This window comes from Cannabis sativa, chromosome 9 (genome assembly GCF_029168945.1).
Source record: "Cannabis sativa cultivar Pink pepper isolate KNU-18-1 chromosome 9, ASM2916894v1, whole genome shotgun sequence".
NCBI classification, from domain to species: Eukaryota; Viridiplantae; Streptophyta; class Magnoliopsida; order Rosales; family Cannabaceae; genus Cannabis; species Cannabis sativa.
In genome coordinates, this window is record NC_083609.1 from 46,099,246 (window position 1) to 46,126,712 (window position 27,467).

The 27,467-nt window shown below is 33.1% G+C and overlaps 2 protein-coding genes across 2 annotated transcripts; one reads left to right on the plus strand and one right to left on the minus strand.

Annotated features, from left to right (window-relative positions):
• Nucleotides 1-805: 805 nt before the first annotated feature.
• LOC115724528 (uncharacterized) lies at nt 806-2,591 on the plus strand. Its single transcript, XM_061104925.1, has 3 exons — nt 806-1,654; nt 1,799-2,310; nt 2,390-2,591. The coding sequence occupies exons 1-3, from the start codon at nt 1,637-1,639 to the stop codon at nt 2,589-2,591; spliced, it is 732 nt and encodes a 243-aa protein (XP_060960908.1). The 5' UTR covers nt 806-1,636.
• Nucleotides 2,592-4,481: 1,890 nt separating this feature from the next.
• Nucleotides 4,482-6,089, minus strand: LOC133031430 (uncharacterized). The gene is made up of 2 exons (XM_061104926.1): nt 5,655-6,089; nt 4,482-5,570 (listed from the first exon to the last, which is right to left on the minus strand). Exon 2 carries the CDS (start codon nt 5,514-5,516, stop codon nt 4,482-4,484), a length of 1,035 nt encoding a protein of 344 aa, XP_060960909.1. The 5' UTR covers nt 5,517-5,570; nt 5,655-6,089.
• Between the last annotated feature and the right edge of the window lie 21,378 nt (nt 6,090-27,467).

Sequence of the window (27,467 nt, forward strand, 5' to 3'; positions counted from 1 at the left end):
ACCATCGTCACCAAAAATCCAACCCTTCGAGACTTGAAGGGCAAGATTTTTGATTTACCTTTGGAGAAGGTACTTTACAGTTTCTTTCTTGTTTTTTTCTGTTTCTTTTCGGTTTTATTTATGTTGTTGTTTTTGGTTTTTCCAATTGTTTTAATTTTTTTTTCATATTATGTTTGATTATCTTTGTTCGGTTGAAGATAAAAAACATGCGTCCTGCGATGAAGAGAGGCGGCGGCTTCAACTTGACGGTCTATTTCTCGATGAATCTATTGATGAACGTGGTGTAGCGAAGCAATCCTTCGAGGGTGGGTCATCTTCAAAGAAGTCTGATTCAGCAGATATTGATTGGATGAAATCTAAGCTGGAGATGCTCATTTCGAATCAATCATCATTGTCCGAGGACTTCATTTCATTGAGGTGTTTTGTTGATTTTAATTTCAAATCCGTAATGACTGTAATTAAGGATATCCAAGAGAAGGTTAATGCCATTCATCGTCGTCCTTCTGACGAGGTATTTATTCTTATTTTATTGTTTAGGTTTTTTTATATTTTTTTTTGTATAGTTTCTTTACTGTTTTATTTAAGTTTCATTTATGTTGGTTGATACAGGGAAAGTCATCGGATGAATTAGTAACTCAAGATTCTGATGATGATGCTGATGATGATGATGATGCCGAGGATGATGAGAAGCAATTGCCTGATCCAGAAAATATTGATTCCGACTCCGACAATGGTGGTGAGTTGGTTAAAGTTGGTGGGGATGCTGATGATGCTGACAAGGTCATTCTTCTTGTTCCTTCTGCTGATGTGAATCCATCTGAGGATGTTGGAGGGAGTGATAAAAATGTTAAGGATGTTGAGAAGCCGAAGGGCGATGAGTCTCGATTGAAGGGGGACGATTTCTTTGATGGGTTGAGCCAGCTTGTAATAGATGATGATCAAGTTGTGTTGGCTGGCTTGGAGGCTGTTGCTAAAATCAATGTAAGTTTACTTTTAATTGTTTTAAAAAAAAACTAGGTTTCTTTTTGGTTGCTCATTAGTTTCTAGTATGTTTTGCAACTGTTTTAATGCATTCTTTATTTTTTAGGTCCCCGCACCCAATCCAGATGTTGTTGGTGAAAAGTCAGATGCCCTTCATACTGATGAAGAAACTGAGGATACTGTCTCTGATACACCTCTGTTGGATAAGAGGAAGCGTGCTCCGGCCTTGAAATCTCCATTTGTTGATTTCGGGTCTTCTGATGTCGGGAGCACTCCAATGGAGCTTATGTCCTCAGGTTCTCAATCAGCTGGGGATGATAGGGATTTCAAAATGGTGACTTATGTGAAGGGCCTTTATGCTCTTAATGATGCTTTTGCTGATCCCGTATCTACCGAGATTGAGGCAAAATTTGACTCTTGGATTGGTGAAGGATTGCTTAAACATCCTAGGTGACTGTTTTTATTAAATCTGCTTTTGTATTATTTTTTTTTTCAGTTTTATTCCTGTTTTAATGCTATTTTTTTGCTGTTTTTTTGTTATTGTAGGCATTATAATTGTTATGAAGATGGCGCAAAGAAATTTACCCCGGGTTTTAGGCTAGGTGTTGATTATGTTGAGGATAAAACTTGGTTTTACCATTTGGCCACATGCGACATGTTTATGAACGACTCGGTAAAGTTTCCAATTTATATTGTACTTATGGTAGTTTGTTTTCAGTTGCTTTATAAATGTTTTTTAGTTTTGATACTGCATTTCAGTTTTTTTACAGTTGTTAAACCTTTTCATTTGTGTTTTCTGTGTTGTTTTTTTTCTCAGCATATGAACACCATATTCTATTACCTTCGGAAAAAAGGTAAGTATTCTTCCGCTGTGACGTTGAATTTCGCAACTACTGATTGTCTTTTTGATGATTCCATCCAAGCATTGTACCACAAATTTAACAAGGCCAAGTCAATGAACACTAAGATGTCACACATTCACGCTGCCCACCCAATTGCGCATTACATCCGAGGTATGCGCGTTCCCTGTTCCAAGCCTTGGTATGAAGCCGATCACGTGCTTTTCATCATCAATTTAAGAAGGGAAAGTCATTGGGTTTTTGGGCGTCTTGACGTGAACGAAGGGACGTTGTTTCTGTACAATTCTTTGAGAACCGCGAAGATGAATGCCGCAGCTAGGAATGCGATGAAGGCTTATTCCGTGTTGCTGCCTTTGTTTTTCGATTTACTTGGGTTCTGGAAGAATAGAGCACAAGCTCTGCCTCGGTTTCGACCTACAGCTCCATTCAGAATCGTGGAGCTTAGTGGTCTTGCGTCTCAGCAGAAGAAGTGAGTGTTTCTTTTAAGTTTCTTTTATGTTGTTTTTTAGTTTCTAAACTGTTTACTTTTTCTCTATGTTTTTTAATAGTGATTGTGGGGCATATGTTGCTGCCTTTGCTGAATTCTTTATCCACGGAAAGGATGTCCCTGCAGACTTTGACATCGAAGTTTATCGTACCCGACTTGCTTCACTTTTCTACTCGTACGGACAAAGGAAAATTGACGAAAGTATTGACAGCGAGGATGAGAAGCAAACCAAGTCTTCTAAGGCATCTAAATTGAAGAAATAGGATCTTTTAATTTGGTGGCTCTATTCTGTTATTTGTTGAATCTATTTACTTGACAAGTTTTAGTGTTGTTGTTTCAATGTAGGTATTATATTTGATTTTATACTATGTAGCTGGTTTAAAACTTTTAGGATATTTGACATTTACTCCTTATAATATCTTTATTGTATAGGTTTGTATTTCCCAAAGTTGTTTGTTTTTTTTAATTGTTCAAATTCTTATATACGGTCGCACAACTATTAAGAAACTATTAACCAACTGAATACAAACTATGTTTTCATTTTTCCTAAATAGTGCTATTAATGTATTTTTATTCTTTGTATTCCATTAATCCTTTTCCCTTTATTCAAGTTATGTTTTATCAATTATTGATTGTTGCCTTTAAAGCGTAAAGAAGAAGTCATTCCGGTACTTAATATTTTACAAAGGGTCGCAACTGTAACAAAACGATTTTGAAACTATTAAAAAACTGTTTCAAATTTCATAAAAATGAAATCCCATGTATTTAGAACATCACAGATCAACCTTTTTGAATTTGCACACAAAATTAAACAATTCAAATATTTCATATGTATATATTTTATTGCTTGATTGTTGCATGTCTTTCGATTGTGTCCGTGTTGTCCACATTTGCCGCACCTGTTATGTTTTTTTGTATCCCATTCAGATAAAAACCTTCGTTTCCTTGGTCTTCCAGATCTTATTTTTTGGTTTGGTGGCAGAACAATGATATCTTTTATGTTTTGTGGCACATCCCAAGTTGTGTGATTGTGTACCGGATATGTTGAGCCGCTGTATGTTTCAAGCCATGTTCGCGTGGTGTAATAACCCGAACAGTAGTTGTAAACATTCAAGTTCATCTCTTTTATAACAGCAAGCGCATGAGCACACGGTAACTCATCAAGTTGGAATCTGTTGCAACTGCATGTTTTCTCCTTCAGGTTGATGACCCATGATCTGGTTAGTTCAATGACTTCGAACATGGTCTCATTTATTGGTTTTACCTGCGGATTAAGTGTAAAACTGTTAATATGTATAACAACGAAAAACAAACTATAAAGAAACTATAATGCAACTAAAATATTAAACATGTCATTACATTTTCTGTCAATGATTCCACAAAGTTGTCGACTAATTTCTTTTCTGCTGTAGGTGTTAAAAATGTTGTTGTTTTCTGTGCTTTTTTCCTGTTTGTGTATGTCCATTGTTGAATCAATGCTCTCAATGACTCCATCAGTGTTGTGATTGGTAGCTCTTTAGCTGCCAAGTTTCTTTACATTTAGAGATTCAGCAATGTTTGAAGTCATAGTTGAATACCTGTTGTTTTTGCAGTGGTATCTTGACCATTTGTGGTATCCAACTTGTTGTAAATATGGTCTTACACGGATGTCCAAGCTGTCCAACTCGCTCATATGGTATTCAAATTTCCTCTCTGTGTATGCTGCTGCACGGCGAAGAATGGTTTATCCGGCTTGCTTGCATTCTTCTTGAAGGTTGCTTTTAGGTTGCTTAACGGGTGGTATACACAATAGCAATGTGTGATTTCGGAAATACTTGACAAGTGTGCCTTACTTATGCTCTCATGTCTATACGAGATCAAGCCTTTGTTCCTCTCTAATCCCATATGTTTCTCTCACTTTTGTGAAAAACCATTGCCATGAGTTGTTGTTTTCTGAATCCACAACAGAAAAAGCTAGTGGAAAAATGTGCCCATTGGCATCCTGTGTACAAGCAGAGAGCAGTGTACCTCCATATGTTGATTTAAGGAAAGTTCCGTCAACAACTATTATAGGTTTGCATTTCTTCCATCCTTTTATTGATGCATCCAGTGCGACAAACAAGTACTTGAAGCTGTTGTCATCCTCTATTTCCATGTGCACTATTTTTCCGGGATTAGTTTTTTGCAACATGTGCAAAAAACCGAGGCGGCAGAACTCCGTATGATTCGTTGGCTTTTCCTCGTAATTCTTCTTGCGTGTGCTCTTTGCTTCTCCATGCTTTCATGTAGTTCATTCTGACCCCATACTTGTGTTTCATTTCTCCTCTGATGTCTTGTGGCGTTTGAGTTGTTTTTATGTTGGTGAACCGTGGCTTGATGTAGTTTCCAATCAATTTCGTTGTAGCTTGTCTCTTGTCGGCAAATCTGATGTTTAGATCACAAGTGTGTATCACCTTTCTGCCGTACTTTCGAATGATGAATGACTTTGTTTGCCCGTTTCTGGATGCTGTTAGTACCCACTTGCATTTTGGATCCAAACAACAAATCTTGTATGTTCTTGCACATGATTTTTTAACTCTGAATTGGAAGTTGTTCCTAATTGCATAGAAACCAAGCACACTCTGCAGTGTTTCTTTGTCTTTGTATATTTGTGCTTCTTCTATTTCTGGATGATGAGGATCTGTGATTAGTAGTTCGTCTGAATCTGTGATTTCTGGTTCCTTTTTTCTGTTGTTTTCCAGTTGCTCAACCATTTCCTCTGCCACAAGTTTTGCATAGTCCATGAAGTCAAAACTTTCTTCCCCAAATTCCGGTACTGTTGCTTCAATTATATGTTGTTGATTTGTTGAGTCTTCTGTTGTTGCTGCATTGTATTCGATTGGTTGGAAGGCGCTTCTATGTGTAATTAATGAATTGTCATTTCCAAAGAATGATGCATCGATGGTTGTTGTTGGGTTGTTGATGACATTCACACACATTGGGTATGTTGTGAAGTCGGGGTCTTTCAGTTTGAGTTGTATGTAGAAATGCAGGCTTTGATCATCCTTTATCCTCAATGGTTGGTATCCTTCCTTCACTTGATATTTCAGTTGCAAAACAGTGTTTTCTTGGTTGCATTCCAGGGCATCTTTGAGTTTCTGTTGCAAATCTTCATAGTTACAATTGGCAGAAATGTAGTGTCCACTGGCTTCATAATTTTCATAATTCATTCGATCATCGAATTTTCCATTGTAGAAGACTAGGAATGGAATGTCTTTCCTTTCCTGTGTTTTTGCAATGGTTATTAGTCCGAGCCAACGAATTTTAAAACTGGTTTGATTATGTTATGAAATAGAGTACAAACTTACTTCTATCTCTGTTCCTTTGTTCAAGCATTGTATTTCCTGTCCTGATTCCTGATTTTGCCATTTTTTGGTTGTTAATAAACTACAAAGAAACGAGAATAAAACTATTAAGAAACTTCATTTAAATTTTGGGAAACTAACCATTTCTCAAACTGTTCTGTCCTCTATCTTTTCCACATTAAATTCCTGCAAAAAACGTAATGAAACTATTATTAAATGATTATGCAACTGTAAACCAACTGAAAAACCACAATTCTATCCCCAAAATTACATAGTTCTTACTCATTGTCATTTTTCATCATGTTTATTCGAATCAGATCGATTTACAACTATTATAAAACTAATTTGCTACCATTAACATAAATCTTACCCTGTATATATGCTAGCTCTTGGTACTTGTCATATAACAGTTCTTCATGATTTCTAAACCATTTTCAAACGATAATGCAACTGTAAGCCAACCCAAAAAAAATTAAAAAAAGTTATTAGTATCCCTTGGTTCCTTAATCAGAATCAGTTCTTGTTTATTGGTTTTACCATATGAATTGCCTGTTGCACACCATTGAATCAACCAGAATGCAACTAAAAATGCCGTGTATCATTGTTGAAAAAAAAATTCAGTTCATACCTTTTTTTTTGGATTTGAGGGGAGCTCCGGATACGTTCAATACAGATTTACATTGCTTCAATCTGAATTTTCGACGCTCGTTTGAGTGATATTGCACTATAAAAACCGAAATCAAATGTTGAATTTCAGTTTCTCCACGGTTGTCCTGCTCTTTTTTTTTAAAAAAATTTATGTTTAGATCGTTGGATTTGATCGTTTCCTATTGAAATTCGACAGGATTTACAGTTGTTTTACGTTCGATCTGGTTTCATTATGGTTGCGTGGCCGACTGCATCGATGGAGCTTCATTCTCCTCTCCGTTTGTGACGTGCGGCTGAAGGTAAGGGCAAGTGGTATTTTTGTAATATTTTCCTTTTGGGCTGTACAAATGTTCATTGGGCCGGCCCACAGTATTGTTGTAATATTTTTCCCTTTTTAGAATATTCCTATTTTTTTCCCTATAATTAACAATTAAAGAAAAAATATTATTACTTATTAGGTGAGATTATTATTATGTATATCTAAATAATGTAATTTATAATTTTGACAATTAAAAGTAAATACTAGATGTAATATATTATAGTGTTTAAGAAAACTTAATAATTTAAGTGTAATATGTTCTTAAGATAATCCAAAAATAAACTAAAATTTCATGTTCAAATACTAAAGAAAACACAACTTAAATTTGTGTGAAATAAAAAAGAAAATTAAAAATCAATCTCTAAATTATTGATAATTGAAGATAACATCTATCTAAAAGTTGTAGATAAAAAATCTCTTTTTCACAAATTATAATGTGAAATGTTTTAGTTAAAATACTTTATATATATATGGAACACTTCTAAATGGGTAATACTCATTGATGGGCACTAAAAAAAATTAATAAGGTAACAATCTAATAACCTTTTATGTCAAGTTTCTAATAATTATTTTTTTTAAAAAAATATATTTATTTTTTATAATATTGGAAATAATAATTATAACCGATACTTTGAAAAAATTATAAATTATTTTTAAAAATTAATTGAAATTACTACTTTATAATTTTATGAAATTGTGAGTTTATTAATAATTTATTATTGTAAAACTAAGAATCATTTACATGTATATTAATGTGTTTTTTTTAATAGGAGAATAAGAGCTTGATTGAGGAATCCAATTGTCTTAATATTATTCATGCTCTTAAAAATAAAACGCAACAATACTTCTTAGTTCTTACTTAAGATATCATTGTTAGAGAAATATTATTATCATCTAATGATTTTTTTGACATTACCATGCATCATTCTCCTAGAATAATTAATGAGGTGTTGTTCATTATTTATATTATTAGGATTGAAAAATGATAATCTTGTCTAGGGATCAAGTATAATTTTTTATGCTGAATTTCTTGTGTTGGCAATTGCCATTATTCAATAATGTTTATGACACTTTTTTTCTTCGTTCATTTTTTTGTTAAAATTTTCTTCATTGGTTTTGTTCTTATAAATTTTGGTAAGCTCAAGTATTTTTTAAAAAATAAAAACAGATAAATGATTAGCATCAAATATCAGTTCAAATATTAATGAGATTTGTTTTATTTTTATTTTATTATTTTATTATATATAAATAATATTTTATTATTTTATTAAATATAAATAAAAAGTCACCCATAATTTTCTCATAAACCAAGAATTCAGTTATATAAGCACACTTTATATAGAATAGATATATATATTTTTACATTTTTAGAATTTTACATAGAAACTCATATTGCAACTAGCAGTGCAACTTATATTGCAACAAAAAATCGTATAGAAATCCCTATTGCAACTAGCGCTGCAACCACTTTAGAAAACTAACCTGTAAATTTGAAAAAAAAAATTAAAAAAACTGTTATAATTAATATTGACCGTAAAACTACTTAAAATATAATTTAATTTTGTAAATTAATAGTAAAATTTTTCAAATCTTACTTTTATTTTGCTATTTATTATTTCGTCCAAAAACTCTAATGTTTGCTAGACAGTATTTAGAATCGAAATAAATTAATAAAGATGTAACAGAATAAATAAAAAATAACCAGAATTAATATTTATAATATATTATTTACTAAAATTGTTTAGAAATAAAATAATAATAATTTTTCTTATTTACTTTATCAAGAAACGTAATTAGAATACTCAAATTGACTAAATTGCAATTTTGAGTTAAACTAGAGTATATGATAGTTATTTTGTAATATATATTTTAAATAAAAAACTTGTCGTTATATATTTAATATTAAAAATAAAATAAAAATAAATAAAAATTAATACCCTTAATGACATTCTTTAAAATATTGGTAAGAGAAGTATTTCTTTTCTTTTATTTCTTATTTAATTAAGTTCCCTCTTTCATAATTTTATTTAAATAAGTAAACAAATGTAAGGGAATAACTACTTTACAATTAATTTTTAGGATTAATTACATGGAAAGACGTACATTACATTTTATATATAGATATATGATCGCTTATTAAATTTGAGCATATACCGAAGGTCATTTATCTTATATTCATACTCGGTATACTTTATACATTCAAATAGCCATACATTTTCTTTTGAGTAATTTGTGGCAAAAATACTTAAGTTTTATCCCGAGTAGCAGATAAATACTTAAGTCGTATTTTTGGCGGTAAAAATACCTTCTGTCACACTTCTGGAACTTCCGTAGGTACCTCTCCGTTTTCTTCCAAGTAAGTATCCATGTGTCACCCTTTTATTAGTCCACATCATAAATTTTTATTTTTCATTTTAAAATTCATTAAAACTTATTTAAAAATTATTTTAAAATTAAAATGATATATTTATGATGTATAAAAAATAAAAATAAAACTTATTTTTTTAAATTAAAAAAATTACAAAATTAAAATACACATAAACTTCCAACTCCTCCAAAACATGGCGAGGCTGAGGACGACCATGGATTCGGCGTTCTGGGATTTGGACGTGGCTACGCCTGAGTCCTTGAAGGCCCCGCTAAGGTTGTACCAGGTGAGCCATTCCCCATGGACGTTACTGGAGCAAGTCCAGCTATTAAAATACATCAAGTCTCCTTCTTATGAAATGGGTTTCCTCTTGGCATTATCCCTTTTTACTTTCCTACTCTATCCAAGGATTCTGGTTCTTTGAGTTTTTAATCCCTCTTTCTAAAACCTGCCACCTCCAACTGGTAAGTAATAAGCCCACACACACATACTCACTACACTTTTATTTCTCTTTCGTTTTCTCTAGCTTTGTTTGGTTTCTCACTATCAACAGTCCTATTTCACCACATCTCATCCTCTTTTTCTTCCTTTTTCTCTCTATAACCAAATTGTAAAAAATTAAAAAAACCACAAATCTCTCATCACTCAAGATCTACCGGCGAGTGACCACGAGATCGAAGTCAGAAGCATGCGGGGTTGAAAGGGTTAACAAGTTTCGTGCTGGGAATGAGGATCGACAAGCCGAAGAGGACCACCATATTGGAATGCGAATCGACAGGGTGAGCAATTTTTAGAGTTAGCATGTCATTTGTGCGTTCTTCTCCTTTATCTGAATGTGACCTTTGTTAAAAAAAAAAACCCCTCAATATTTACAGGTCTAAGCTTGAATTTGGGCATTTCGATTTGTGGTCTTTGTTCTATTTCTGGGTTTGAGTTTTGAATTCTGGGTTTGTTTACAGGTCTGACCTTTGTTCTTCACCTGGGTTTTAGTTTCATTTGTTGCATTTGTATTTTATTTGTAATATATTTTGATTTAGGATCCTGTATAAGATTTCTGTTCTTGGAAAGTTCTTGGTTTGTTTTAGGGTATCAAAGAAATTTTGTATTGGTGATGGATAATTGAAGATTTGGGTTTCTTTTATTCTTTTTTATTTTGTTTGTTCAAAATCTAAGTTTGCTTAGACTTTTGATTTTAGTTTTGTTTCAAAATTTGAATATAATTTAGGGAAATTTGCAGCAAAAGTCCCCAAAAAGTTCAGTTTGATACAGATAAATCCCCAACCTCCAAAAATAGCGGCAATAGTCCTCAAGGTCATGTTTTTTATTTGTCCGTTAGTCCTAATTTTAACTGAGCCGTTTACTTTTCTAAAATTGCCACGTGTCGAAATATTATTGGTCCAAATTATTATTTTAATTTTAAAAAAATAAAAATAAAAATATATTATTTAAAAATATTTTTTTTTCTTTTTCTTTTTCTTTTTCTTTTTCTTTCTTCTTCTTCATCTTCTTCGTCTGCCAGAGACCTTAAAAAAAAAAACCCTAAATCTCTAACCAAAACCTCCTCAGCTGCCAGAGACCTCTCTCCCTCTCTCTGTTTACTATCTTCAATGACCCTCACCCCTCTAGTACGATAACCCAAAATACCCAGATGGAAACAATCACAGGTGCTCGTCTCTCTCTCTCTCATTTTTGCTTGGTTTGACGGCCTTCCTTCACTATCATGAACCCAGATGGAAACGATCATAGGTTTCCTCGTTGGCGCTCCTCTCTCTTGTCTCTCTGTTTCTTTCTTTCGTTAATGCCCAAATTTCTTACGGGTATCGGTTGTGGCAGCCAAAACGCCCATTATATTTGAGTTCCTAAGCTAAGAGCCATTCTGTGTCTGTGTTTATGTGTGTGCAGGTGGACAGAAAAAGCTCTATACCTTCGACAAGGATTTGTATTTAGCTGGGTTCTAGGTTTGTGGTTGACGGAAATATGGTGTTGGTGGCTGCCATCGACGAAAAAGAACAAAGGCAATAGGAGAAAGGAGGAGGAAGAAGAAGAAGAGAAAGGGTTGGGGGTTGGTGGGTTTCTGACAGTGAGAAGACGAAGAAACCGAAGAACCTTGTTCATAAGGTTGACGAAGCAAACGAAGAAGAAAACGAAGCAGAAAACGAAGAAGAAAAAGAAGAAAAGAAAAAGAAAAAAAGAAAAGAAAAAGAAAAAGAAAAAAATAATTTTTTTTAAAATTATTTATTTATTTATTTTTATTTTTAAATTAAAATAATAACATTCACCAATAATATTTCGACATGTGGCATTTAAAATGGGTTTAACGGATCTGTTAACTTAGAGACCAACGGACAAATAAAAAACATGACGTTGAGGACTATTGCCGCTATTTTTGGAGGTTGGGGACTTATCTGTATCAAACTGAACTTTTTGGGGACTTTTGCCGCAAATTTCCCTATAATTTATGTTGGAATTCTTTTTTAATTCAAAGAGAAAAGAATAAAACAAGAAATAAAAGAAAAATCCATTTAACAAAAATGAAAGAAAAAGAATTAATTATTTAGGTTTACAATAATTTTTTAGGTTTCAGAATATATTTTTATTTTTATTTTTTTATAAATTTTAAATATTTATTTTTTTATTTTTAATTGATTTTTAAATAAGTTTTAATGAATTTTAAAATAAAAAATAAAAAATGATGTGGACTAATAAAAGGATGACGCGTGGACCTTACTTGGAAGAAAACGGAGAGGTGCCTACGGAAGTTCTAAAAGTGTGACGGAAGGTATTTTTACTGCCAAAAATACGACTTAGGTATTTATTTGCTACTCATTTCTCATAAACCAAGAATTCGGTTATATAGGCACATTTTATATAGAATAGATATTGAATTTTGGGTAAAGGTTTACATTTATACTGCCACACGGCAAAATTACATTTGTACTGCCCTGACTTTTTTTTTTTCCTTTATACTGTAAATACCGAAAATAAAAAAAAAACGAGGTCTCCATCTTCCACACCCACGGATAGAAGCACCACAGCAACACCAGAACAGCCAGAAAACAATAATTAATTCTGGTGAGATGAAGCACAAACATTAAAACCATTAATACTTGGGTTGTCATGGTTTTTTCTAATGTTGTTTTTAGATTGTTTCACTCTTGTTTCGTATGTTTAACAAATGGTGGTATCAAATTACACAGGTTAAACTAACCACTGAATATTTGTTTGAGGTAACCAAAATGAAAGAATCATGGACAGTTTTAGTTTTACTTCCCATTGAAATGGTAAAATCTGGAAGATAAAAAAAAAAGAGGATGGAAGTTAGCCGACAAAAGAAACAACATAACAAATACACCAAATGTGGAGAGTTGGGACACAACAAGAGAACATACAAGAGAAGGCATCAAAAATGAAAAGAAGCAGAACAACTAAAAAATAACAGTAGAACAATGGATGAAAACTGAACATATATTGGAGCATAGGATACTGAAAAAAATAACTTACATACAAGTTTCATTATTTTCTTATTACTATTAAAAATAGAACAGTACAATAATATTTGGAAAAATATAATAAAAAAATGAAAGAAAATAACAGTAAAATAATCTTAAAATAATAATAAAATAAACGAGTAACAGAAAAGGGTAAGTTAGCAAAAGAAGGTGGACTTAGAAGTACGGTAGAGATGGAGCCAACGCTTTGAGACCAAAGAGACTGAAGAACATGAATTTAGTAAGAGTTTTTGAAAGATTTCTACAAGAAGCTCATCACAGAATAAGCTCTTCATCTCTCTCTCTCTCTCACACACAACCACTCTTATCTTTCTCAAATATTTTTCTTCTTCTTCCTCATTCACATACTCTCTTTTTGGTTACCTACTATAAAACGAGAGGGTTAACTTTTATTTGAGTAATGTTGTAGACTTAGGGAAAAAAAAAAAGAAAAAAAACGAACAAGAATATGAACGGGGGAGAAAGAGCTCAAATACATTGAAAAATAAATAATGTGTGGGTTTAGTGATTTGCTCAAGATGAATATATATATATATATACACATATATATATTTTCTTAGGAAGGAGAAGATCAGATGGTGGGTTGTTGTCCAAATTTTTTTAAAAAAAAAATAAAAAACACATAATAATGTGTAATCAACTTTAATCATCATTTAAAAAAATACCATAATTTTCTTCAGAAATAGTAAATCATGTGGTGGGCTGTTATCCAAATTAAAAAAAAATAAAAAATAAAAGCACAAATAATAATGTGTATGGAAGAGAGGTCAACATCAATTTTAATTATCATTTAAATAAAATACCAAAAAAATAAAGAAAATAAAATACTGATGATAAAACGGTATAAAATAATAATATACATAATTGTATACTGTACAGAGTATACTATATATAAAAAATAGAGTAAAAAAATAAATTTTTTCGTAAATAAAATAAATAAATTTAACAAAAACAATATGTGGTGCAAAAATTTTGTTTTTTTTTTTTTAAGAATTTTCAATTATATACATTAATGTGATAATAATTACATAAAAAACTAACATCAAATTAATCATATGTATATATGTTAAGCCTAAAGTTTCAGCTTCATTTTTTTTTGCACAATTTTCTCTATTTTAAATATCATCTTTTTGTGAGATATTTATATCTTTTTCCCATATTTTTTCTCTGATATTTTCTAATCTTCTTCTATTTTAAATTTGAACAAATAAAAGATAACAAGCGTAAAAATGCTCCAAACACGATTAAAACTCAATTAAAAATATACTAAATTTACTCTAAAATTAATACTAAAAATAACCTAACACATAACAAAACATGACACTCTCTTCTGGCATCTCACCATCCATGAAAATTACACAACTAAATTAGGTAAGCACTTGGCCCAAACAATTGCAAACTCCTCTTAACCAACGTCCTCTAACACAAGCACCCTCACTAACTGGTGGAAATCTCTCTAGGGATTTCATGTCCCTTCAAAGATAAAACACTTTACATACAAACTTTATTTTGATACTCTCCCCATTGTTGTTAACCTCCACCACCATAAAATTACTCCTTCCCATATCTGCTCTCGTTGCGGTACTAGTCTTGAAACCATACAGCATGCTATGTTTGAATGTAAGGGTGTTAAGAAGGTCTGGTCAGGTATGCTCTTTAAACCACTTTTAAATAATGCGGATAGTAGAAATATCTTTGACACAATAATTCAGGTCATTGGAACCATGTTCCAAGGAATTTAGAAAACATAATTTGTTAAAAGGAAAGCTAAAGTCTAAGCATAAAGTTGAAATCCTAAGGTTTAAGCCATAGAAACTAGAACCTCAAGGAACTTGGAAACAAGACTAACTTAACAAATTAATTCATTCAAACGATAAAAAAAAAAATACTTGATAAGTTTAAATATTAAATATGTAAAGCAAAAACAGTCACAATATTTACATATAAAAGGCCCTGCGGTAAGGGCATAAATATTATCTCCGCTAAGATAAAAAGGGGGACCCTTGTCCCCCAAAGTAAAAGTTCAATAGAAAAATAAACTGTGAAGCAGTAAAAGAGATAGATTTAAGGTTGAGCTGTCAAGTGGTTGAGTTAGGCTAGATGTTAGCTGAAGCCTCACTTGCTGGAGCATTCTCTAAAGCTGGAAGGGAAGATTCTTCTAGGTTTGCATCATCCAGAAGAACAATCTCAAAATCTTCTTCAATAGCCTCATCGTCAACTTTCTCTGCAGCATCAAATTCTAGGAGTTGTTGAAGAAGATTTTCTCTTTCATCCCCTTCCCACATGTTCAGAACACCTTTGTTGATCTTCCAAAGATAAAACAAAGTAACCACTAGAGACTTCATTAAATTTTCCCGATGCTCCACCTCAGATTAAGCCAATTTCTCTTCCGAAAGAGCATTCTCCTATTCAAGCTTCTCAACAGCATCCTTAGCCTTACCAACATCTTCCTTGGCTTTGTCAACATCTTCCTTAGCCTTTTTCTAAGAATCGTTAAGAGATTTCTCTGCTTTGTCAAGCTTGGCTAAGAAATTAGTTTCAAAAGCCTTCAGTATTTCCAAAGAATCTTGTTTAGAAACCTCTGCTTGATGTTGAAGCTCTTGATGGTGTTTCACTTTCTTCTCCAAGTTAACAACAACAACAATCTTGTCATTTAACATCTCAGTCTGGTGATTGTACTCTTGGGAAGCAGTGTATAGCTTTAACTCGAGCTCCTTAACCGTCTTCTCAGCTTCAACGACTTTCTCTTCTAGAATAGGAATGCAAGAGTTTTCTTGGGTATGTAACTCCTTATACAACTCTACACGATCCCTCTCCCTCTTGGCATCTGCATTGTAGCCAGAGTAGCGTTAGGAGAAGCTTTCACTCTTTGCTTGACCAAAACATCCACATGAGCTTTGGCATCGTTAAAGGCTTTGATTGCCTCCACTCTTCTTTGGTCTGAGTTGGCACTCTCAGCCTTCAAGATCTCTATCTCGTAAGTTAGGTTAGTCACGAGATAAGAGCACCTCTCAGCCATCAGACCCACCTAAGAAAAGATTGCATTAAGTCAAATACAAGTAAAAATTTACTGGGAGTCATAATTGAAATAAAGGTTAGTGAACCTACCGCAACAATTTTGCTTTTGAGGCTATCTTCCATGAAGACTAGATCTCCGCTCACCATTGTAGCGCATTTATTAGAACCTAATATGCTTCAAGTTGCAACATTTTGGTCCAATAAGTCTAGCACAAAAAGGAGCGAGATCCAAACCTACTCTGGATCGGAGCCTTTTAGCAACCACTTGATGATCAAAGATTGGAGGAAGTGGTTCATTCCATCTGGCAACATTAGGAAAATCAGCACTCTGCCTGGTGGAAAGCACATTAGATGCTTTCTTCATGACATCGTACTCCATGTTGAATCTTTCCATGAAGAATTTTTCAGCTACCTCCATATGAGCATGTTCTTCTTCCGACAGGGAGGAAGGATGAATAGGCAGAATGACATTGGAAGGAGGAAGAGGTGGAAGACTGGTCTTGTCCCTTGGCAACTGGGCAGAGGGAAAAGTGATTTTTTTTTTTTATGATGGAGGCTGAGAACTGACAACCTCCTTGCTGAAGCGAGTGGTCCACCTATTTGGCCTCTCATTTTTCTAAATGTCTACTCCTCTTTGTCTGGAAGACTCCAAACCTTACTTCCTAGTAGTAACCGATTGCTGAAGCTTGTCTGTAGCCTTAGCTCTTATTTATTTACTGTCTCCACCTAGTTTAGAGCTACGCCTTTTCCTTTGAGGTAACACGGGTCCCTCACCATCATCCTCCTCTTCACCGTCCACGATAATTGGTCTCTATTGGAGAGGATCTATCGCCCATGTAATTTCCTTTACTCATTCCCGCGAAGAATCCACTGCAGCCAAAGAAATTTGGGGACAAATAGCTAGGGGTGTTCATTGGATCACATCCAATGGATTTGGACCCAACCTAACTGATCCAATCTAATTATTTATTAGATATTGAATTTTGTCATCTGATCCAATCCAATCGAATTGAGTCATTCAATCTGATTCGATCCAATGGATGTATTTGATTAGATCGGTTCCAACCATGGATACATTGACTGGTTTTTTTATTGGATTGGATTGGATCCATCCAATCTATTTTAGCTACCATTTAAGTTAATTTCATTAAAAATATATATATGAATATAATTTAAAACTTAATAATCTAACATATATAATAAACATTAGTTTAGTCCAACCTATTTCTCATGATCTCATAATAAGACCGCTAAAAAATTAAATTATTCAATACACATTGATAATTTTATTAGCATTTAGGAAGATGAGAATTAATATTTTAGATCTAAGGTTTTTTCTTTAATCTCATGTATTAAATGTATATTAAATTAATTAATATATATTTTAAAATAAAATATATTAAATATATAAAATTATAAATGTATTTTAAAAATATATAAATATAATTGGAGGACCATTGGATGATAATTGGATTGGTTTGGTCAGTTATCCATTGGATCGAATGTCCCATCCAACAACCGATCCGATCTGATTAGATTTTCCAAATTTATATCCGGTCCAATCGAATTATGATTAGATATCCAATTCTATTGGATCGGTTAGGATTGGATCAGTTGGTTGTAATTAGATTGAATGACTTTTTGCACACCTTTACAAATAGCAGCTTATAAGGTTGGAGCCTTAGGAATACCCTCATGGCCTTTGGTTGGAGGTGTCGGCTTCCAGCTCCAACATTAAAAGGCTGCACAACCTTCCTTTTACCTTGACCACTCCTGACAGTCTCTCTAATTTCATCTGACCTCTTGGCAATGGTGCCCAAGAATTTATCTACCAAATCCATCTCGAATGTGAGTGGGCTCTCTACAAAATAAAGCATATAAATGTTAATCCCAAAGAAGCATTAAACAATGAAAGATGAAATGACACAAAAATACAGTCCAACCCGTTTATTCTAGCATATTGGGGGGTTCCCTCTAGAAAACTAGAAGATGTCTTCCCTATCTAAAAATCTTCCATAGTGGAAGAATCTTGGATATATTATTTCATGAAAGGAGTCTATCTTAATGATATCTATATATCTAATCATTGGATATTTATGACCATCTATACGCAGAAAGTCAAGGTCAAATCTGCCTTGGATGAAATGATTTAAGTAGGCCAAGAATGGAGCATTAACTAGATGGAAGGGCATCTTACAACGTTTGAATGTAATTGCTTTAAGAGTACCTTCGTACAGGACAATGTCTCTAAATTGGATTTCAAGTTCCTCTCCTTCGCTCAAAACCTTTAGGAACTTTTGGCTCCAATCTACCAACCATGCCAGGTCAGCCTTGACATCCTTAAAGTTACTTCAGCGGTAACTACTGCAATAGCCTCTTTAACTTTGGCTGGATCCCCATAATGGAGATCCTTGAATGGGTCTTTCACTGTCAAAGATTCAATACTCTGATGGGGAGTCAATAAGTCAGCCTCTCTGAGAGTCTTGGTAGTCACGAGCTCCCCCACTTGTAACTCCTTTACTGGTAAAGATTGGTAGAAACTTTGCCTCACCTCTAGTTCTAGAGTTAAAGATGATGAGGAATGGAATCTAGAAAGAATACGAGGACAGAATTGGATAAGTTCCCAAAATGAAAAGAAATAAAAGAAAAGTTGAGTAAATGAATATACTTACTCGCGATACTAAAGTCGACACTGATAGTTAGCACCATTTTTATTGGGAAGCCAGAGGTGTAGAACCAATAGCCCATGATGTCATAAGTGTACTTCACGGAACTAACTAGGGAAATAAGGCTTTTGGATTACTTCTACAGCCTGTAGAAACCCACTTTCTCCTTGTGGTTTCTCATATTTTGGTCTTTTATTTTGTAGAAATACAAAATCTCCTCTGGAGTAGGGACAACCACCTTATTTAGCTTGCACAAAACAAACCATCCAACAAGTAGATGACATACTTGTGGAACGAATTGGAATGGAGCCACTTCGGCAACAGCACAGAACTTCACAAAGTAGCATCTTGGTGGAAGATGCGCTCCCATCTCCACATGGCCCTAACTCCAGATTCCAAAGCCCCCTTCAGCGCATTGGCTAGGCCTTTCTCTGAGAACAAAGAGCATATTCTAGAACAGACCTAGAACACTCTGAAGCTCTCGTTTCATCTCATACTTTTGGAGATTATTGTAATTCTGGAACTTGTTCTAGTATTGATCCATCTCCCAAGGAGAAGAATTCAATACAGTCTTGGAGCAACAACTTCCTCCACAACCAAGTCTTCCTCCTCCACTTCAGCTTCCCCATGGTGATCTCCTTCATACATGATGGATTTTGGAAAAAGAAAAACAACAAAAAGTAGTTAATTACCGAAACTAACTAAGATAGTAAGGGCATTGAGAAATCCTCCCCCATAACTGCTTGGAGAGGTCCCCACCGAATCTAGTATCTGGAATAAAATTATTAAAGAACAAACGTTCCAAATAACCAAATTAGGAACAACACAAATGAGGGGAAAGGAAGATTCAAAATCATCTGGAACCATCAGGGTTCCGGACAAAGAAGGGAAATTTTTTCCATCATATGTGCAATAATTTGGGGATTTTCCCATAACAATAAAAACAAAAAAAATAATTCTAGTTTTTATTAGATGCTAAATCTAACCAAGATAGTACCCAGAACATCCTATTTCGACCTACAATCATCTTTAATCACAGGCTTTAATTACTATTTTTTAAGTAGCAAGTAAATCAGATACAATACCTAAATTGAACACTAATCACGAACATGCAACAAGATTCAAGAAATTGAAAAATAAGAAAAAAAAATTACCTCGTGATAAATCAGGTGATAATGCTAGATTTGAATAAAAATATGGTATGGAAAAGCAGACATTAACGCCGAATGATGGCCTTAGAGAAAGTTCTTCAATTGAAGGACGTTCAAGATGTTCAAGACGGTCGAGCCTTTCTATAATGGTATTGGTATGGTCCATGAGAGAATCGATATCTGAATTGATATCTAGGGTTACCGATTTCTCTGGTGAAGAAGTCGTAATCACTGGGGGTGGAGCTTCTGTATACTCTCGAGCCCTGATTTGAAGTAGAAAATAGATTTAATAGTCAATATCACACTTTAGATTTATTTGATCCGTGCTCGGTATCTTCTCTGAAAACTCTAAGGAAATTTGAAAAGTTGGGTAAAAGTGGTAAACACTGGCATTACAAAGTATTTCTACTTAGAAGGTACAATTCGTGTAAAGATCAGATCAAAGGATCAGATTAATTCTCCAGAAGAACAAAAATAATCCAACGGCTCTGTATCCCATCAATCAAGCATTTAATGCCTTGTTTGGGACCGAGGTAAAACAAATTATGATATTTTTCTCGAGACTCGCACTGAAGTAAATAACCGCTAGTTTACTTACTTCGTTGCACACGCCTCATCAACGAATAGGTGCTTTGCGAACCAACGACATAGTGCCACATGTTGCCTTATATTCAAAAAATGAAAAGATGTCTTCCATATAATTGAATCAATTTAGAATTTATAAAGTTTTCACATTAAGCCTCCATGTAACACCCTAACTAACTTAGGCGTATTACGTGATTTTTAAACGTACTGTGCAGCTCGTTGCTAATCAACGAGGTTTATGGAAAAACGTGATTAATTAAAATTTTACTTTTTAATTAAACTTATAAAACAATATTACAAAAGACTCGGGATCCCGATTATAAAATCATTTACAAAAAGATTTAACTGATTAACTGTTACATAAAATAAGAGTCGTCTAACGACCAGTTACAAAAATTCAGCCTTGCTGTCCCGAGGATCGTACGCTCCAGGCCTAACCGCCCCGACATGTACAACCTTCATAAGCTCGCTCACGGTCCATCAGCTCTAGCCTTGCCTTTACCTACACATCAACGTAGAACTGTGAGTCGACAGACTCAGTAAGAAAAGCATAATAATATCATACATAATTCTAACTGCCGTGTCCAACACGATACTGAGTCCCGCTACTGCCATGTCCAACATGGTACTGAGCCACTACTGCCATGTCCAACATGGTACTGAGTTCTGAACGTTCATAGGGACGGTACTATTGACACGTAACAACCTGATCGGTCGAGCCGGTCATACTCCGCCTTGGTCATACTCCGGCTGTACCGACGTGTTACTATATCCTCCCGATCGGTCGAGCCGGTCATACTCCGCTTGGTCATACTCCGGCTGTACCGACGGGATACGTCAATAGCACGGAACCACCAACCAAGTGTCGGCTGATCGGTCAAGCCGGTCATACTCGGCTGCTTGGTCATACTCCGGCTGTCACCGACGTGACGGGGTTGGATGGTTCGAAGCCAACATACAACTAATGTAATCTAATAGGCTTCCTACATGCACGCTAAACATGTAATCTACATATGCATCTTGTTATACTAATCTTACTCGGATTCGATTTCGGTGTATCGGTCCAACCCGACTGGAATCGAAGCTGAGCGGCGGATTACTGGCTCCTAAACCATAAAAATCACAACGCTATAAGTGACACGCTAAATCACTTCCCGGGGACTAAAACTTGGAACTAAAAGTTTCCCTATCGATAAAAAGCATGGCAATACCCCCTAAAACATAAAAACGAGGAAAACACGGGTTCTGAAAAATTCCCCAACCGAGGCCAGGTTGCCCAACCGGAATTCGGTTACGGGAAGTCGGGACCCTCATCCGAATTCGGATGTACAACCGAATCGGTTCCTCGCGAGCGACAACATCAAATTCTCATAACTTGCACAATTCAACCCCAAATCACCTCAAACTTTCCAGACCTGTTCTATACCTTCCCTAGAACATTTCCAAGGCCTCAAACTAACCCAGAAACCACAGAATCAAAAATCACCATTAAAGCTCAAGCTTTGAGTTCTAAACTCAAACTTGAGCAATTCCCACAAACATGCATTCAAACCTAGTTAATTCTACTCAAATATGCATGAAATCACCTCTGAAAACTATTAGAAACTACAGCAACAACACAATAACAGAATCAGTATATTTTCCTCCAAAAACCACATTTTTGCATAGAAAATTCAAAGCTTTAAACAATCTATCCAATATGCTTTCAAAATCACTTAAACAACCCTAATCTAACATGCTTAAACTCAGAACAACAACCAGATTTCAGCAGCAACAACAACAACTATTCAAGCATGCATTTCATCAATTTTCATAAAAATCTCAAGAAAACTAATTAGAAAAAGCTAGACAAGAATTACCTTGATTAGAGACACACTAACTAGCTGAAATTTACTTGAAATTGAAGAGGAAAAATCACCCTTGAAGCTGCCTCAAATGGCCGAAAGGAGAGAGAGAGAGTTGAGAGAGTTTTCTTTGAGAAAATGTAATTTTTCTAAGTTTGGGAAAAAAATGAAATAAAAGCTATAAAATCCCATTTTATTCAGCCAACAATTAAACACTTAAACATTTAAATTTTCAAATAAAAAGTCATTAAAAGACAAAACACTAATGGGGCAAAAAGACCATTTTGCCCCTCCACCATAAAATCATGAAAATCATACTAAAGGGGTATTTTTGGGAAATTCTAAATTCCCGGCCATTCCCGACATTCCCAATGTCTAAAACCCGTCCCCAAACTACTAACATACTAAGTTGTGATTCCTACTGAGCCAAACGCCGAGTTCCAAAATACCGGGCACCGGAATTACAAAATAGGCAAGCTACTGAATAACATAAATAACAGTATAATAAATTATTTAAATAGCTATAAATAATTCCATAATTAATCATAAACAACTGCTAATTTCCAAATTAACTAAGCGGGCTTTACACTCCACCTGTCCACCTGTACAGTCTGAAGCAAGCCTTTGAAAGCCACAACATTCCAAAAGCTTGGTGGTAAATGTTATCCATGTTTCCGAAAAAATACATGTGGATTCCAAATATAAGCTTAAGGCCCATCAGTGGGCCCAAATAACATAAATTGGGCCAAGCCCAAGACCCATTCCGCCTTCTACTCGCCCAGGCAAGGTTTCATCAAGCCAAGTCAGCATCTAGAATGGTATATCTCTGTGTATCTGGAAGAGGTCCTCAGCGTGTATCCAAAAGACTCATATGGTTTCACATTTACTATCTGGCATAGAATAAGGAATTCCTTTTCCAAAATCTTGGATAGAGAATAAGATCTTCCTAAAAAGGAAACTGGATAATTTAAAATCAAGTAATTAATATGTCATTAATTACCATGAATATAGTGTTGGAATTTATTTTACCAGGATCTTAGATCTACTCACAAGTATGTTGTGTAACACCCTAAATATGAACTTTCTAAAACGATAAATAAACACATATAAAGTTAAGAAAACCTTACATTGGTTGCAGCAGAACAATGTCTCCTTCCACTCAGATCTCTAACCCTTGTATCCTTCTGTCGCAGAGTATTATCAAGATCTGAGCCCCAATGTCCTTCTCTTTGTGTGCGATCCTTCACAGTCTTCCAATCTATGATTGAGGTACCACTTGCTGTGTGTGGGCACTACTCTGTCACTGAGGGTTTCAAAATTTAGAAGAGGAAACGAGAGAGGGTTGGTTCGGCTATAGAGAGAGAGGGAAGGCTCAGTTTTCTAAAAAAAATGATATTCTGAGAAAAGGTTATGAAAACTTGTTATTTGACTAAGCCATCAGTTTCTATTTATAGGCAACTACTAGGTTTAGGTTAGTAATTATTTGGCATTAAAATAATGAAAATATTAATTGGAAAATCTTGCTTAAGTGGCCGGCCAAGGTGTGTAATGGGCCTCACTTGGTTTTTGCAGTTTTCACAATTTTTATTTCTATTTTCTCAAAAACGCCAATTTTCTAATTCTAACCTTTTAAATGCCAAAACTAATTATTTAATAACTAAAATAGATTATTAAATAATATTGTCATTTAATTTAATTATTAATTAGACATATAAAGTCTATTAATTAATAAATAAACCTAGAATCTCTTTTCTTTACAATTTCACCCCTGCTTAGTGAAAATTCACAAATTAGACATAGTCTAACTTTAGAATTATAATTGATTAATCACAAATCAATTATTGAGTCTTACAAGAAGTATAGTCTCAACTAGAATGGGGACCATGGATCTATATGCTGAGCTTCCAATAAGTGAACCGAATTTACTAAGTAAATCCCTACTTATTAATTCCTCGTTGAATCCACTCTTAGAACTTAGAATTGCACTCTCAGACTTATATAGAACATATTATATGTTCCACGATATAGATATGCTATCTCATTTAACCATTGTTATAATCTTATTGTGATCAAAGATCCTCTATATAGATGATTTACATTGAGATGGGATAATTTTACCGTTCTCACCTCTCAACGTATTTTGCCCCTTAAAACACTTAGCTACCTGTAAATGATGTTTAGCGATCTAAGAATTAGTTACTTAAACAAGAGCTCATCCATTTACTTCTATTTAGCTAAGCTCAAAGGGAATCATCACTTGACTTCTATACACCAGTAGAAGCTATAGATTCCTTATTTATGTTCAGCACTCCCACTCAATCATACTATCATGTTCCCAAAATATACGTATCACCCTGACCCAAAAGTAGGTTTAACTCATAAATCAAAGAACATGAATAGTACTCCTGAGTTGAGCCTAAGCATATCAGGATTTAGATTCTTTTAATCTTAAGATCAACTACTGATATTGACTTGGAAAGATATGACGGTAAGTTTATAATATCTTAACTAAGTTGCAATATCGGTCCAGTCCAATGTATACTCCATACATTCGAAACTAGTATACTTTACCAATGTCCTGGAAAGAACATAACACTTACTCCAAGTGTAAGTACACATCATCGCTGATTATCACATCAATGTAAATCTAAAACACTGATGAAACAGGGACTTATTCTTTTGATTCATATAATCACAACCATATTCCACTGTGTTGACGATACTGTAATTGTGAATAAACATATGATCTGGACTTAACAGATTTTGTGTGTAAATGTAATAAACACATTAAACCATTAGCATGTAAAATTCATACAAATATAAATCACTTCAAATTTCTTATATTGATAACTAATCAGATTGTAAAGGGTTTTATTTAGGGCACAAAACCCAACATATAGGATATGATATGAACAACTAACTTCGTGATAAGGCCTCCACGTCAACATACACAAGGTGCCTTATGGGTCGGGCTTCACCAATAAGCCCAAAGTCAATATATTATTTGTAAACTCCCCATTAAAGGGAGAAGGGGAATTAGTATGACCAATACTCACTAAACCTGGATGCAAGGGAGGGAAAATTCTTGATATACTTGCTCAAGAAAAGAATAGAGTGCTCATACTTACTATAATCCCTTAAGCTTTTCTAGCAAAATATTTAATAATATTGACTCGTGGACTAAGACTCGTTAACACTCTAACCACGTAAAAACTCTGAGTGTCTTCTTCATATCTCTCTCTGAATTGTATTTTATTTAGCTTTTATATTTAATCATTAGTTTTTCAAAAAACTCGATAAACAAAAAATAAAAGTAGAATTTTATTATATTAAATATCAAATTTTTAGTTAAACATATTTTTATAGTTTAAAACTGAGCTTATCATTATAAGTTCATTTATAAAAGTACACTTGTGATGTTCCTATAAGTTAGGGCATTATAAACTACATGTTCTGAATTTAATAGAATTTAGATATTAAACATATAATCATGTAAAATAAACATGTGAACCAAGTATTTGATAAAGTCATGAATGATTTTTATTTCTTTTATTGATAAAAAAAAAGAAGATTACATAGAATATATTTTATTTAAGGCATAAAACCCTAGCACTCCAAATACTAGATTTAGATTCTTACACTATTACTATTAAAGTCTGAAGTTATAACCCAAGACAATCAAACAATAGTGTGAAAAATTTTCTGTACATACACAACTATACAACTTCAAGATATTAGAATATTTCTAATTAAGGAAATAAAATAATATTATTGATTCTGATAAATGAATATTTTATATTCATTAAATCTGGACAGAATCAATTACGTAATATTCTATATATGGTCAGATTTCTATATTCATTACCTGATTTGATTTCCTGAATTAATTGTCAAAATATTCTGACAATTAATGTGGCACAGATACTGATGGAGTATCTCACCTATAAATATAGGGTCTCGGTCCCCGAGCTCCTCACTCATTCTGTTCATAACAGCAAAATCCATCTAAAGAGAGTTGAGAGAGCGAGGAAGCCCGATTACCCATGGTAGTCAATTTCCTTTGCAGATCAAAGCTTATGTGGGTTTGAAGCTCAAGATTCAATGGCTGGAGGTATTTCGATCCTTAAGTTATATAGTGTATATGTTTGATTAATTCCGCACTTAATACTTAAACATATATATTTCAGTTTATACATATAAATGTCTAACAGTTGGTATCAGAGCGGTTTTTATCTCTGCCTTGATTTTAGTTTGAGTTTCATATATATATATACTCGTATATACAGTGTTTATATATATATATTTAATTCAGTGTTGATATATATATTTATTTTCGTTTGTGTATATATTTATATATTCATATTCATTCAATCCCAATTATATATATACATATATATTTTCATACATATATACTTGTTTATTCATTCAGTTCATATATATATATTCATATATATATATATATTTTCTTCATTTCATTACGTATATATGTTGTATATATATATATATTATTTATATATCTAAATGCTATATACAAATATATACATATATACATTTCATGTTTATATATATACATACAGTATTTTTATTTTTCTGTATATATATGTATATATATTTATATATATATTGTATATGTATTAATACATTCATATATTAATATAGATTGTTCTAAGCATGAAAATCCACTTTGAAAAAAAACAAAGAAATCTCAAAATTATTTTTCAGAAAATTTTGGTGATTTTTAAAGTCTTTGTTTTATGTATTTTCGATGCATAAAATCTATATGAATGTCTTAATTTTTGCATTTAGATTCATTTGGAATTGATTTCATGATTTTTGGAAGTTTAAGGAAATTTTATCATGTCGCTTATGGCAGTGTATTTTTCAAAAAAAAAAAAAAGGAAAAAAAAAAAATTTCGATTTTTTTTTTATATATTTTTTATTTATTTGGAAATATAAATTATTCTCCTATTGTTAATTTAGTCAATAAATTACATTCATTAATTTCCATTTTTAATTTAATACATATATTTAGAATTAATATGTTATTTAGTATAAACTGAAAATGGAAATTTGTTTTAATATGGTAATTAATTACATGATTTATTTAGGCATGTAATAATTGTGCAATTTGTATAATTGTGCATTTAATTATTTATTACCAAATTTATGTAATTTATTGTTTAAATTAATAAAATTTGAAAAATCTGCCATTAAGTATAGTCTTTAATTTTGCATTTAATTCATTCCATATAATTAATTGTACTAATTTGTATAATTACCTTATTTATACAAATTAATTATTAGTATAAATATTTAAGATATTATATGGTCATAAATGCATAATTAATTATATATTATGGAATTAAGCATTTAATTTATTATCATACAATAATTGTATTAATTTGTATTTATTTGGCAAATTTATGTTTAATGCAATTAATTTAGATTTGTATGATTTAAATGCTATACATAAATTCCTTTTATAGTGCTAGATATATTTAGAAATATTCAAACATTAAGATAGGTTGAATATTTTATATAGCACATTAAGTTTCATAAAACTTCATAAAATATTCATAAAACTTCCTAAAATGAATAAAATATGAATAAAATGTAAGTAATTTTGTGGTTTGACATAAGAAAACATGAATTTGGGACAAATGCTCATATCTAGAACGGTTTTTAATGATCTTCGGACGACCACACTA

Bases quoted from the DNA above. Each gene is read 5' to 3' on its own strand.
- LOC133031430 (XM_061104926.1), bottom strand. From the start codon at position 5,516: ATGAATTATGAAAATTATGAAGCCAGTGGACACTACATTTCTGCCAAT.
- LOC115724528 (XM_061104925.1), top strand. The intron at 2,311-2,389 runs GTGAGTGTTTCT...GTTTTTTAATAG, and splicing joins CTTGCGTCTCAGCAGAAGAA to TGATTGTGGGGCATATGTTG.